Below are 13482 nucleotides of genomic sequence, written 5' to 3' on the forward strand. Positions count from 1 at the left end.
CTACCCCTCTTCCAATACTGTGAGATGACAACTCGATAGGATTCTAGCTTTCAGCTTCTGCCATAAAGTTATTGCGTTATAACGTGTATTGCCACAGTGTATAGCTTGACATTTAACTTTATTCAATAATTATCTGGATGATATCATAATCCTTTTCGAAACTACTGCAGCCGCAGAATGTACTGAGCAATTACGTCGTAGTTTCAACATAAACATCTTTCCACCGACGATCATTTTGTGTCCGAAAGAGAAAGCAGTTGTCCTCATCTTAACTCAATTTCCATTCTCTAGCTATATATGCCATGACACTCCTGATTCAGCGCGTTGTCGCGCTTTTATCAGTTCTATTCGTCATGACTACTCCGGTCCTTTCTGCCAAAAAGAACTTGTTTCGCACCTGCGACTCGACATCTTTCTGCAAGCGCAATCGACAGTATGCTGATGAGTCCTCCTGCGTCAGTCCTGAGTCCTGGAATCCACCTTATTCGTTAGATGCCGCTACTGTTCAGTACGATGCGGGCGCGCTGACTGGGTCCATATTTAAAAATGTCTTTGACGGCACCGGCTCTTCTATCAAGGTTGAGCTTCCCTTTCAGCTTGTCTTTCTTGAATCAGGCTCTGCCCGTTTCATTGTGGATGAAAAGCAGCGAGCCGAGGGCGCACTTCCTGGATTCCCCAAACATCTCACTCAGCGGAGATACGACGAAGCCTCCAAATGGGCTGTCATTGGCGATCTTACTCCAGACACTAAGGCCAGCTATGTCTCGACTACGGCCGATCTTCAGAACGGCATATTCAAAGTCAAATATGGGCCCAACCACTCTTTCGAGGCTGTTCTTCACGCAAGCAATATGAAAATTGAATTCTATCGGCAAAACGAACTCCATGTTGTCCTCAATGACCGAGGGTTGTTTAATATGGACACTTGGAGTCCTAAAGCTGATGATTCGAAGCTAAGTAAAGAAACTCAAGAGGAGGACGATCCCTTTGGTGGTCCTGTTTTAAACAAGCCATCTTCGAGCCCATGGGAAGATTCGTTTGGCGGGTTCACTGACACGCGACCAAAGGGACCGGAAGCAATTGCAATGGACATCAGTTTCCCTGGCTATCCCGTTGTGTTTGGAATTCCTGAACATGCTGATAAATTCGCGTTACGGGAAACTCGCGGTGGAGAGGGAAATCATGATGAGCCGTATCGCCTTTTTAATGTTGACATTTTTGAATACGAGGTCGACAGTCCAATGGCCATGTATGGTGCTATTCCATTCATGCAGGCCCACAAGAAAGGCTCGTCAGTAGGTGTATTTTGGTCAAACGGCGCGGATACTTGGATTGATATTGTCAAAACTACTCCCGCAGAATCTTCGTTTGGCATTAAGAGGTCAATACAAACCCATTGGATGTCCGAGTCTGGCATCCTGGATGTCTACGTTATGCTTGGTCCAGATTCGCCCTCTCTCTATCGCCAGTACGGTGCCCTGACTGGATACACTGCGCTCCCACCAATCTACTCTCTGGGCTACCACCAGTGTCGTTGGAACTATCAGTCTGAAGAAGACGTTCTTGAGGTGGACGCAAATTTCGATAAATATGATATTCCATACGATGTCATATGGCTCGATATCGAATACACAGACGGTAAAAAGTATTTCACGTGGTGGAAGTCGATGTTCTCTTCACCAGAAAAAATGATGCAAGCACTTGCTAAACGAAAGCGAAAACTCGTTGCAATCATTGATCCTCACATAAAGAAGGAAAACGGATACAAAGTTTACGAAAATCTATCTAAGAACGATTTAACGATTAAGAATAAAGATGGTAAGGAGTATAATGGCTGGTGCTGGCCTGGTGAATCTACTTGGATTGATACTTTCAATCCTAAAGCTATCGAGTTTTGGAAAGACCAGTTCAAGCTTGGAAAGTTTTGCGTAAGTATTCGATCAGATTGCCACTGACAGATAAATATGTGCATTTACTAACATTTGGTAGGGCTCTGAGCCTAATCTGTTGATTTGGAACGATATGAATGAGCCGTCGGTATTCAATGGGCCAGAAGTATCTGCGCCTCGTGACAATATTCACTTCGGAAACTGGGAGCAGCGCGATGTGCATAATATCTACGGCATGACATATCATAATGCCACCGTACAGGCTCTCGCCGCCAGACAACCGCGACAGCGTCCGTTTGTTCTCACGCGAGCGTATTTTGCCGGTTCGCAGAGAATCGGTGCGGTTTGGACAGGAGATAACGCGGCGAAATGGGAATATCTTCAAATAGCGCTGCCAATGATTCTTAGCCACGGAATTGCAGGCTACGGGTTCGTGGGAGCAGATGTGGGCGGCTTTTTCGGAAATCCGTCTCAGGAGCTTATAACCAGATGGTATCAGGCGGGTGCTTTCTATCCATTTTTCCGGGGTCATGCGCACATTGAGTCCAAGCGACGCGAGCCCTGGTTGATCGGCGAACCTTACACCGGAATGATTGTGGAATCTATTCGACTGCGGTATCAGCTTCTTCCAGCTATCTACACAGCGATGCATCGGTCGTCGTTCGATGGAATTCCAGTAGTACGACCGATGTTTTTGATTGCGCCAGATAACGAGGATGCGTTCGAGATTGACGATCAGTTTTTCTTTGGCGAGACAGGGCTACTCGTAAAGCCAATTGTTACCGAAGGTGCCGTTGAGACGCAAATATACCTTCCCGACGATGAGATCTACTACGATTACCTCGACGGCACGGTGTATTCTGGAGTCGGATATAAACATGTGGATGCGCCGCTGGACACAATTCCTATGTTTGCTCGAGGTGGCCACATTTTCCCGCGTAGAGACCGGCGCCGCCGGTCGTCGTCATTGATGAGTCATGATCCATTCACTCTGGTGGTCCATTTGGATAAGCAAGGTAACGCTGCCGGGGTTTTATATCTTGACGACGGCGAGTCGACCGCGTATACACGCGGGGATTATATTCATCGCTATTTTGTGTTCAGCGGGCAAGACGGAATTTTACGCTCGCGAAGTATGCAGTCATCATCAGCGAATAGTAAGAATTTTGAAAGGTCGATCGAGACTGTTAGAGTGGAAAGGATTTTAGTGACTGGTTTTGATACTGCAAAATTGCGCGCCCAGTCGGCAGTTGAGGCGTTTCAGGATAAAAAATCGTGGTCGACCGAGATCGATATCAAGCCCGCGATTGTTGATGAGAATGGGGAGGTTGTTCGAGCTAGTGTCGTCACGGTGCGAAATCCGGGTGTGCTCATCAGTGGAGACTGGTCGATTCAGTTCTGATCATTTTTATATGATCTGTATAAATATATACGTGTTTACATTGAATAACTTTTTCAAATATATGATTGTCCTATGTACTCTCATTGGTAAATTCATACATCCATTTATAGAACATGATAAGTTTGAAAATATAGTGAACAGAAACACAGCAATCGCATTTAATTAATAGCATTTTATATATACTACGAAGTTGGCTTTGGTATTCTCCCAGCAACCCCGCGTTTTAACAGTGAAATCTTATCGACTTGGCTAGATACAATCAAATAATGAGGTATTGATTTCATTTTATAATAATTTAATTGACGAGCATGATTAAAATCACTCGAATTCAAGGATTTAGAGGTGTCCGAAAATTTTCCACAACTAAAACAAGGACCTACGACCACATTCTGACATCCACGCCGGCGGAAGGTGTATTCCAAGTGACTCTTAATCGACCCAAAGCTTTGAATGCGTTGTGTACACCTTTAATCTATGAATTACGTGATGCTATGCGGACGGCAGATTGTGACAGTTCTATTGGAGCTATCGTGATGACCGGATCCGAACGCGCGTTCGCGGCAGGCGCGGACATAAAGGAAATGAAGGATATGACTTTTGCTCAGGCATACAGTCAGGAGTTTATTAAGTCCTGGAGTCAGGCGACTGATATTCGGAAACCCGTACTGGCGGCAGTCAATGGATATGCTGTGAGTTTTACCTTCTAATACCTCTTACCCCTCGTTTTGGGGAATACCTCAGATTTATGTGTTAACAATCTAGCTCGGAGGCGGCTGTGAACTAGCCATGATGCAAGTATTTCAAAGCCACATCATCCCGGTCAAAGTTTAACACAGATTCAGGGCGGATATCATCTACGCTGGTGAAAAAGCGGTATTCGGGCAACCCGAAATAAAGCTCGGCATAATTCCAGGTGCAGGCGGTACGCAGCGTCTTATGCGCGCGATTGGGAAAGCCAGAGCAATGCACTTTATTTTAACCGGCGACACGTTCACCGCGGAGCAAGCTCTTGCTTGGGGTCTAGTAGCAGACGTATATCCTGTTTCGGAGCTTGTTCCTGCGACAGTTCGCGTAGCGCAAAAGATCGCAGCGCAGGGGAAATTAGCAGTCCAGGCGGCGAAAGAAGCTATAAATTATGGAACAACCGTCGGATTGGAAAGTGGGCTTGAATATGAACGTAGACTTTTTCATAGTCTGTTTGCTACAAGTGATCAGAAAGAAGGAATGGCAGCGTTTGTTGAGAAGAGACAGGCAAATTTCGAAGATAAGTAATATATAAATAAATAAACTAACCAACACCATACCACATTGCTCTACTTCAAAGGCTCAGTCCATCACCGACCAGAATCATCGTCGGGATGTCGTTTACTGACTTCATCAGTGTTCTCATCTCCAGAAATAACAATCGCAGGAATAGGTGACGTAGGCGTCTGCACTGGTTGCGGAGTAATCGGTAGTTGTGCAGAGGAGATTGTAATTGCTGGCGTCGTCGTCGGAGTCACTATTGGCGACGGTGTAGAATCAGCATTGGCAGAAGCAAGATCCAGCTCCGCAATTGCTCCTGTTGCAGCAGATATAGCAGCTTCAGCAGCATTTTTACCTTCTCCAAGAGTGTCGGCCGACGACGATGCCGAAGATGATTGTAATATCTCATTCCTTAGGCTCGCCTCTGGCGCCGTTTTGACACGCTGCAAATTCGACAATTCCGACGTGGAAGTAGCAATACTCGAAGAGCTGCTATCGGTGGACTCAAATGTTTCCCGGGACGGTATCTGGGATAAAGAGCCTGAACCGTCATCGAATTTCCGGACTGAAGCGTACTTTGATCCTTCGACAATATCCATATATCCTCGTCGATTCGGGTCGGCCTGACGCTTCAGTTTTTTTTTCTGCCGCTTCTCGCTAGATCGCACAACGATCACCGGTACTGGTGAATGCTGTAGACAATACTTGGAGATTGAACCAGGTAATAATCCCTGAAAACCATTCAAGCTTTTGCCTCGAGTTCCAACAATCAGCACGGCCGGTTCGTAGATTTCGATCATGCGCTGAATCATATCCTGCACTTTTCCGACAGCAAACTCAAAAATCAGTGAAATCTTCTTATCCTCATCATTCTTATCCATGATTTCACCAAGCTGTTTATGCGCTTCTTCGCGGTACAGCTTTTCCTGCAACGCAGTATCGGAGCTCGAAATCTTTGAACTAGGATCTACTACTCGCAGGCACACGAGCTCATCACCATCTTCGACTAATTCGTCCATGAGCCATTCGAGCGCAAAATCAGAGTATTCATTCGTATCAGTACCGCACAGAAAAGTTCTCGATAGCCGGCTATAGCGATAGCCAGTGAACTTGGATTGTAATGTGAGCGAAAAATCAATAGCGTCTTTGTTATCAAATGTATCAAATCCGACTCTACTAGTAAATTTTCTGAGAATGTTCTTAGTACATACAAGAACTGGCCATTCGGAATATATCAATTTAATACTCACGGTGACTTGTCTGCCGAGTCTCGTTCGCTATGCTCCTCAGATTTGGGCGATCGCATTGCTGATCTCGAAGGCGTTCGAACAGCAGACGTACCTCGACTTGCCGACCGACTCCGCGACTGCTGTCGAGAGCGCGACGAGCTCCGTAATGGTTCTACAAACGACAGCGACATTATTGTTAATATGCTGTCTTGGCACGAATTATCTATTACGACGCAATATCTGGTTCCTCGTTTATCAACAGTCGAGTCGGATGTTGGTGAGGCGTAGTCCACGTGATTTCATAGTCTATCCGGTACATGGCAGATCACTATTAATTTGTTCAGATTTACACATCTCAACAGTAATTTGCAGATGAGGACGCCAAAATTCGCTCAATTCTATTGCTGCTACGTTTTGGAATCCATTCCACGACCAAGAAGTCATTACATCGGTTCTACTCCGCTTCCGCTTCGAGTAAGTATCTGGGTCTGAGTAGAATCATGACGAAATGCAAACAATATAGAGACTGCGACAACATAACGGAGAACTACAAAACGGAGCTTACAAAACACGGCCGGATAGTAAACGGCCATGGAATATGGTATGCATAGTCTCTGGGTTTCCATCGAAAATAAATGCGTTACAATTTGAGTAGGTCGTTGATATCTGGATTGATGATGGGAGAAAGCTAATCAGTAGACAGACATGCCTGGCAACATCCCCAGAGAACTCGACACATAAAACCACAGGACCGAATCTCGAAATCACAGCGGACAATCCGACAAATCCTAGGTAATCTCCGATTACTACTGACGTCGGAATCTTTGAGACGATTGCCGCTGAAGGTGCACATATTCGACAATGCAACCTCACAAGAATGGGACAGGAATTTCTATAAACTCGCTGATCCAGAGGTCCCAGTGGTTATTGATATCCGACAACAGGATAATGAAAAGAATCCACCTTCGAAGGTACATGTGCATGAGGGAGACGGGAAAGGGGGAATCAAAGGACTCAAAATAGGCAACGGTACGTGCAAATCTAAGGAGAATTCATCGTTCAAGCTCTAATAGTCTAGATATTTATCAACCATATTTCGACAAGGCGCTATCTAAAGCTACTCGGAACAGTGCCTGTAAAATATGCCATGAATCTACTTCGGAAAGTGAAATGCTAGTCTGCAGTAATATTGACTGCTTGGAAGTTTATCATAATAGTTGCCTGGCTACGGAATTTTTGAAACAGGAGAATCAGCAACGGGAAGAGAGCTTTTCCCATGTTTTACCGGTCAAAGGTACTTGTATATCTTGCCGTCATGACGTCGAATGGGCTTTAATGGTCAGAAACTTGTCCTGGAGATTAACTAGAAATATGTCGTGTGAGGAGAATGATGCTGATGACGAAATAAAATCGAGCCCACCGTCGAGTCAGACAACAACACCTGTAACTGCAAAACCGAAATCAAAACGGACAAAACGACGATCTCCAATATTGCAGCTAGAAATCTCTGATAGTGAGGAGGGATGATTGTGTATAGTATGATATTATAATATATTGTAAGAAATATGATGTACGGAGATGCAATAAATAACCAAACGCCAGACGACTGATACTCCAGAGATTCAATGGATTCTAGATTTAATTCAATGAATCATGACAATAGACTCTTGCAAAAAACGCAAACTGCAAACCACAGAGGTCTAAGACAAGTTCAGTTATTCCATGGAAACCATCCTTCGTGCAACTTGTGAGGTTTCGGTGACTCCACAGGGTCCACGGGACGTCTAAAGCCTAGGTCGTAGACGTACGGGCCGCCCAGCACATACGCAAAATTGTTATCAGGATGCGGGAGATGCGGGAGGTGCGGATGCGGCATATGATGAGACGTCTTGTTCTCAGCGCTGGTCGTCGTGGTCCAGGACTTCAACTTTTCGGCAAATGCCATGATCGAAGAATAGTCAATGGAGTGAATGCGGGAGGATGAGGATGAGAGACGTAGTCAGAGCACAGAACAATGTCCTGAAATGTGGATCCAGCAAAATGTGAAAATGATAAAAACGCCAGGCGCGTGAACAAAGGATCGAACGGAACAAAAGGTCCTTATATAATCCGGCGCATCTCAGCCAAGACCGTAATTAGTGGTGTGAACTTGGAATATCTAGGATTTCTTAGCCCGGTCGGCCTAGTCGGGAAAGCCGTAAACAGGGATCCGGCCAATGACAGCAACCGCAATCGCACCGTAGTCTGCCCAGAAATCTGCGCTACTTTTAGCAACTGTCCGTTTTGAAATATTTGTTGTATGCACAACATAATTACCTTATCATCTTCCTTATCGACCTTATTGTTCACTTCACCGTCCGACTTCTCTGTCCACTCTTGTTCTGTCCGACTGTCCACAGGCCCGCTCAGTGGCTTGCTCGCCTATCGCTTGTTCTTCCGTTGGATCACGTGGTGTTCGCGCAAGAACTTCCGAGTCACGTGAGTTAGTCATGTGAACAATTGCACCGATGATATTCCGCTGTTTGCTGTACTGAGAGAATACGCATGTTCTTCAGTACGTCTGTGAATAGTGACTTGCGCTTCAATGCCATCTCGTATGATATCTTTTGACCGCAGAGGCGATGAGTTTCACGGCACATGTGAAGAATACGGGCAGTACAATGAGTTGGATGACAAATGGTGATAATCCATTGAGGGCAATGTAGCACAAAGAGAACGCTCAGTCAAGATAAGCTAAAAGCTGTTCAGATATCGGCAGAACACGATGCTTTGCCTTGAGAACAACAGCCAGAGAACAAGCAAAATATGATCTGCCAATTTTGATATGACGGTCTTCAGCTTGCGAAACTAAAATGAATAGTAAATGTTAGGGATACGAATACAATTATTTAAACAATTGACAATTATACCATGTCTTCAAGATATCCATGATTAGGTAGTCCCCTGACAGCACGACCTTGTCGGACTCTATCAATCAACGTATGTTCAGGCACTTCCTCTAACAAACTAATCTGTATAACCAACACCCACAAAAACTGGATGCAGAGAATCTTCACTTTAGTGTTTTCTTGAATTCTCGTTGTTGGCTATATCTTTAGTAGATCTACACTAAGATGCAAACCTTTCTCTATTTGATTTCCACCCTCCTTTGAACCTGTTCTTGAACCTTTTCATAATGCTCGTAACCAAAACCTCTCAATCTCTATGTTAATTTCAGCTTCAAGCTTTTATTCCCTCCTCGCAAACCATTATCTCCAGCTCGCTCTTCATCGCTGTTCCTCCCTTTCTCTCCCCTCCCTCTACTTCTTCTTTCCTTTCCTCCTCCGGCACTCCACGTGACTGTTCTACAAGCTCCTGGGCTTACTTAAGATCTTCCCACCCCGCAACCTTTGGCCGAGAAGCCAGGCCAGTCGATTACAGCAGATTTCCGTCCGTTTCCACTATTTGTTTGATAGTCTTTTCGTCCGGTCTGGCGTGTCGTCCGGTTTCGTGGAATACTGTCTGTCTTTCTCGTCTCGTGCGCCTGCGATTTCTTTTTTCGGCGCTTTCTTCGTGCTTTTTCAACCCTATTTGCGCGTTCGCCGCGCCTACTGTGTCGCGTAGGCGGCCTTACGCACTGTAAGTTTTCTATCTGTTCTTCTAGTATTCCATTGCTGCGTGAACACATAAAAATACTATCCTGGGTGTGCTTGCTATCTTGATTGGAGCTTAATTCTCGATTTTTGCACTCTCAAATCGGTTCTTTGGCCGACTGTGGCAATCTTTCAGACGCGACCAGCGCAAGGTCTACTCCCGCTTTGCCCGACTTCACCCCAACCGTCTGCGACTGCTCAGGATCTACCGGAATATCCACTAATCGAGATATCGCCCAGTATTGTGTTTTGTTTTGTTTGTATCTTATGCCGTTACTGGTTTTAGAATAGGCGTCTGATTCCTTCTAGCACTTCTGGTCCAGCTATTTCCGATCTGTTTCCCTTTTGATCCTCGGCGGCCCGTTTCCAAATCCTCATACAATCCAGATTGTAACTGAACACTACCCAGGTCTGAACTGTTTTTTTGAATCTGCCTCAAGTCTTGTTCTGTTTGTTCGCCTGAATTTTGATATTTGCCGAATTTTTTTTTTTGGCTGTCTCGTTTATATCATCTTCGACTACTTTCTTCCTTCCACATCCCAGACCAACTCTCCTGTCCTCTTGTCCATATTTTGCTCGATAATTCACTTCCATAAAGTCTTTTCTTCGACTTCGATTTTGTCCTGGTTCCTTCTTTTCTTTTGCTTTCCCTGGTTCCTCTTTGATTTGGTGCTTGATTATTTTCATCTGCAATCATGGCTACTATCGCATCTACAGCATCTAAACCCGACCCGCGGAGTGCGTCAGCTCTTACTTCTTCTCATGCATCTTCCGAGTCTCGCTCTTTTGTCTCGGCTGCGACTTCTCATCCTACTCACCCATCCCTGTCCCGTTCGAGTCGTCTCGATTCGAATTATTCTCACCATGGATCGTCACAAAACCAAACTCCCAAACCGGTAAACTATCCGAGCCAGCAGCAGCGATCAACGAATTATGGGAATCAAGCCCATGACAGTTCTTTGCTTCGCCGACATACCTATACAATCGGTTCCTCCTTTAGCAAATCGGCCCCTTCGACTCCTGCCACAAGTTTCTCGGCTCAAATGCCGGCTAATACAGCTCCTTCATATTTCAAACCTCAATATTCCCCTTCTTTTTCGAATCACAATGGGGCGGATCTTGTGCATAACATCTCAGCCAAAGAACTATCTACAGGCATTAGATCAACCTCGAGAAGTGTTTCTCCAGCTACGCAACTCCGTAATTCACTAACATCTACTGCCCATGAACCCCGTTCACCTCCAAAGGCAAACTCGTATAGCGGTCCAACTGGACATCACTGCAAATATGAAACTGCTCTTATGAATTCTCGGAGAAGAATTCCTTATTCAGTCGGAACGTCTCCATTACCTGCAGAGCCTGAGTCATGTGCAGATCATGAACTGACTCAGGAAATTAAGGACCGTCTTACAGAAGATATTGTGAAATTATACAGTCAACTACTTCCGGATGACGATATGGGCGCCAAACGGAAGAAAATGATCAAGAAGCTCGAGCGTCTAATGAATGAGAAATGGCCTAATCATGATATTCAAATACAACCATTTGGCAGCTCTGAAAATCTCTTATGTACAGTTGATTCCGACATCGATGTATGTATTACAACGCCTTGGAATGGACTCCAAGATACATGCATGCTAGCTCGCTTTTGGGCAGAGAGTAAGTGGTTTTGTGAATTAGAATCATCTATAGATTAACCTATTCAGATAATATGGACCGCATAGTATGCGTTCCCGCGGCAAAAGTCCCTATTGTCAAGATTTGGGATCCTGAATATGAATTCTCTTGCGATATGAATCTCAACAACACACTTGCTCTTGAAAATACACGATTAATCAAGTCGTATGTTCAATCGGACCCTCGCGTACGTCCCCTAGCCATGGTTATCAAGCGATGGGCAAAACAACGCGAGCTCAATGATGCAGCAGGTGGCGGCACCTTATCATCTTATTCATGGATTTGTTTAATTATTAATTTTCTCCAACTACGAAAGCCTGCAGTTCTCCCTGTGCTCCATAAGATTGGAAGTGATGTACGAAAGCCGAAAATTGTCAATGGTACCGATATTTCTTTTTGTGACGACCTTACTCTCTGTGCAGGATTTGGCGACAATAACGAAGAATCACTAGGTGAATTACTGTTTGCTTTTTTTAGATGGTATGCCTACGAGTTCGATTACGACATGGATGTCGTCAGTGTTCGCCAAGGTCGACTGTTGTCGAAAGCTGAAAAGGGTTGGGATACTCTACAAAACAATAGATTCTGCATCGAAGAGCCTTTGTTTATGTCTCGTAATCTTGGCAATACAGTGGATGACTACTCGGCCAAAGGTCTCCATATGGAATTTCGGCGTGCATATGATTTACTTCTGAATGGTGCTGGACTCGAAAGGTGCCTCGAAAAGTATGAATTTCCCGTCGAGGAACCTCATTCGACTGAAACGGGACTTGGCTTAAACTTTGGACCTGGTTCCTTACCTTCTAATCGGGCTTCGATATCGTATCCATTCGCGAACCCGGGCTTTCAAGGCCAGAGAGGATATCCCAAGAGACATGGGCGTACCTTATATCGTCGATCAAGTGCTTCTCCAAGCATAAGTGCTGGCAATGAAGCGACTTATCCTGGAAAAAGTGGCGCATTTCCTTCTGGGGGTATTTTCCCTCCACCTTTGTATGGTATTAATCCGTCTGATATTGGAATATTTCCCATTTTCGTACCCCCCGAAGGATCGGTACCGCTTCCAAATGGTATGCTGCATCAAAGCGCTGGACATCAGAGCGGTCCGCAACCAGAGTCAGGTTCGACTCTTAAGAGTGGTGGAGATATGGCCAATACTACAAATCCAATCTATTATTTTCCGTTGTACGGTGGGCGAGTTCCTTTTTTCTACCCTCCAGGAGTAGATGAGCATGGCCAGCCGGTAATTCCAGTCGACGGAGCAGCAGTTGCAGATCAGGAAGAAAAGGGAACTGGAAGTCCGGTATCAACCGAAAGCAAAGCATCATCTAATTCTCCTAAGCACCAGCCAGCGATGTCTCCTATTCCATTTGTATTTCAAGATCCATATACGGGTCATCCTATGCAATATTTCCCGCCAATGATGATGCTGCCAACTGGATCGACCGGATCTACAGAATTGTCTGGAATTCCTACGCAACAGATGCAGAGCGCTCCTAATGGCTACATAGTTGTCTCTTCGGAAAGTGGATCAGATTTGTCTGATATATCACCGGATGCATTCCCGCTGTCAAATCCTCCCACTACGCCACCGGACTGCCATCTTGACGACCTTTATCGACAGAGTAAGCATCAGTCGTCCTCGGATTATTTGCAGCTTTCTTCACTTCAAGTAGGAACCAATGGTTCTGATGAAGATTCTGAATTTTATGGGACTACTACAGCAGATGATGATTCAGAACTTGCAAGCGATAGTACGGATAGTCCCTCATTTGTAGCGCAAAAGGAACTTGTGGATAAGCACATGAAGAAGATTGGTCAATCGTCTATACGTGTATCGGGAGGAGGTGTTTCGGCAACAAGAAAAAGCAATGACAGTATGTCGGGATCCAGAAGACAAGGATCCTCGACGAAGTCTTATGCAGATGTTGTAATGGATCATAGACAGTTGAAAGAGAATCGAGACAATCAGATGTCGGCGAGTCCGAAGATGCTAGTCCGTTCTGTTCGTAACGGTCAATCTGAAGACGCCTTAGATGGTCAGATTCGCCGAGCCAGTGGACATTCAGAGGGCCAGCTCAGTAACGATAATCTCGACAGCGAGTTCTGGGCAGTTGGGAGTCGCTCGCCTTCCCTTCGCAGTACTAGCACCGGCAGTTTTTCAGTTGGGTCTTCAGTTGTCTCAACAGGTAGTATGTCATATTCCGATGCAGTCACGACGACGCCGATTCTGAAGACATTTTCGCAGTCAGTGCCTTCAGAGCCGAAGCAGAATCAGTGGACAACAACAGTTTCCAAGCGCACACGCAAGAAACGCAATGCGATGAAAAGAGAAGACGACGAGGCAAATCGATCAGAAGAACTTAAAGGTGGCTAAAGACACATCCTTTTCCTACTCTTTTGTCGTA

At 45.3% G+C, this 13482-nt stretch overlaps 5 protein-coding genes across 5 annotated transcripts; 4 read left to right on the forward strand and 1 right to left on the reverse strand.

Moving 5' to 3' along the window:
• Positions 1 to 353: 353 nt before the first annotated feature.
• V1516DRAFT_664683 (glycosyl hydrolases family 31-domain-containing protein) lies at positions 354 to 3291 on the forward strand (the record flags this gene model as incomplete). The annotated part of the gene is made up of 2 exons (XM_066920620.1): positions 354 to 1928; positions 1990 to 3291. 2 exons carry the CDS (start codon positions 354 to 356, stop codon positions 3289 to 3291), a joined length of 2877 nt encoding a protein of 958 aa, XP_066776517.1.
• A 57-nt stretch (positions 3292 to 3348) lies between these two features.
• On the forward strand, positions 3349 to 4594 carry V1516DRAFT_384780 (ClpP/crotonase-like domain-containing protein). The gene is made up of 3 exons (XM_066918975.1): positions 3349 to 3980; positions 4054 to 4082; positions 4134 to 4594. Exons 1-3 carry the CDS (start codon positions 3600 to 3602, stop codon positions 4561 to 4563), a joined length of 840 nt encoding a protein of 279 aa, XP_066776518.1. The 5' UTR covers positions 3349 to 3599; the 3' UTR covers positions 4564 to 4594.
• On the reverse strand, positions 4549 to 5956 carry V1516DRAFT_712352 (uncharacterized protein; the record flags this gene model as incomplete). Its single annotated transcript, XM_066924282.1, has 3 exons — positions 4549 to 5724; positions 5787 to 5844; positions 5878 to 5956. 3 exons carry the CDS (start codon positions 5954 to 5956, stop codon positions 4626 to 4628), a joined length of 1236 nt encoding a protein of 411 aa, XP_066776519.1. The 3' UTR covers positions 4549 to 4625.
• Positions 5957 to 6009: 53 nt separating this feature from the next.
• On the forward strand, positions 6010 to 7362 carry V1516DRAFT_676213 (uncharacterized protein). Its single transcript, XM_066922385.1, has 4 exons — positions 6010 to 6239; positions 6289 to 6416; positions 6469 to 6794; positions 6844 to 7362. Exons 1-4 carry the CDS (start codon positions 6138 to 6140, stop codon positions 7290 to 7292), a joined length of 1005 nt encoding a protein of 334 aa, XP_066776520.1. The 5' UTR covers positions 6010 to 6137; the 3' UTR covers positions 7293 to 7362.
• Positions 7363 to 10092: 2730 nt separating this feature from the next.
• V1516DRAFT_685960 (uncharacterized protein) lies at positions 10093 to 13451 on the forward strand (the record flags this gene model as incomplete). The annotated part of the gene is made up of 2 exons (XM_066923634.1): positions 10093 to 11056; positions 11104 to 13451. 2 exons carry the CDS (start codon positions 10093 to 10095, stop codon positions 13449 to 13451), a joined length of 3312 nt encoding a protein of 1103 aa, XP_066776521.1.
• Positions 13452 to 13482: the final 31 nt, after the last annotated feature.

The sequence above is a fragment of the Lipomyces oligophaga genome (genome assembly GCF_038497815.1).
Source record: "Lipomyces oligophaga strain CBS 7107 unplaced genomic scaffold V1516scaffold_5, whole genome shotgun sequence".
Taxonomy (NCBI): Eukaryota; Fungi; Ascomycota; class Lipomycetes; order Lipomycetales; family Lipomycetaceae; genus Lipomyces; species [Lipomyces] oligophaga.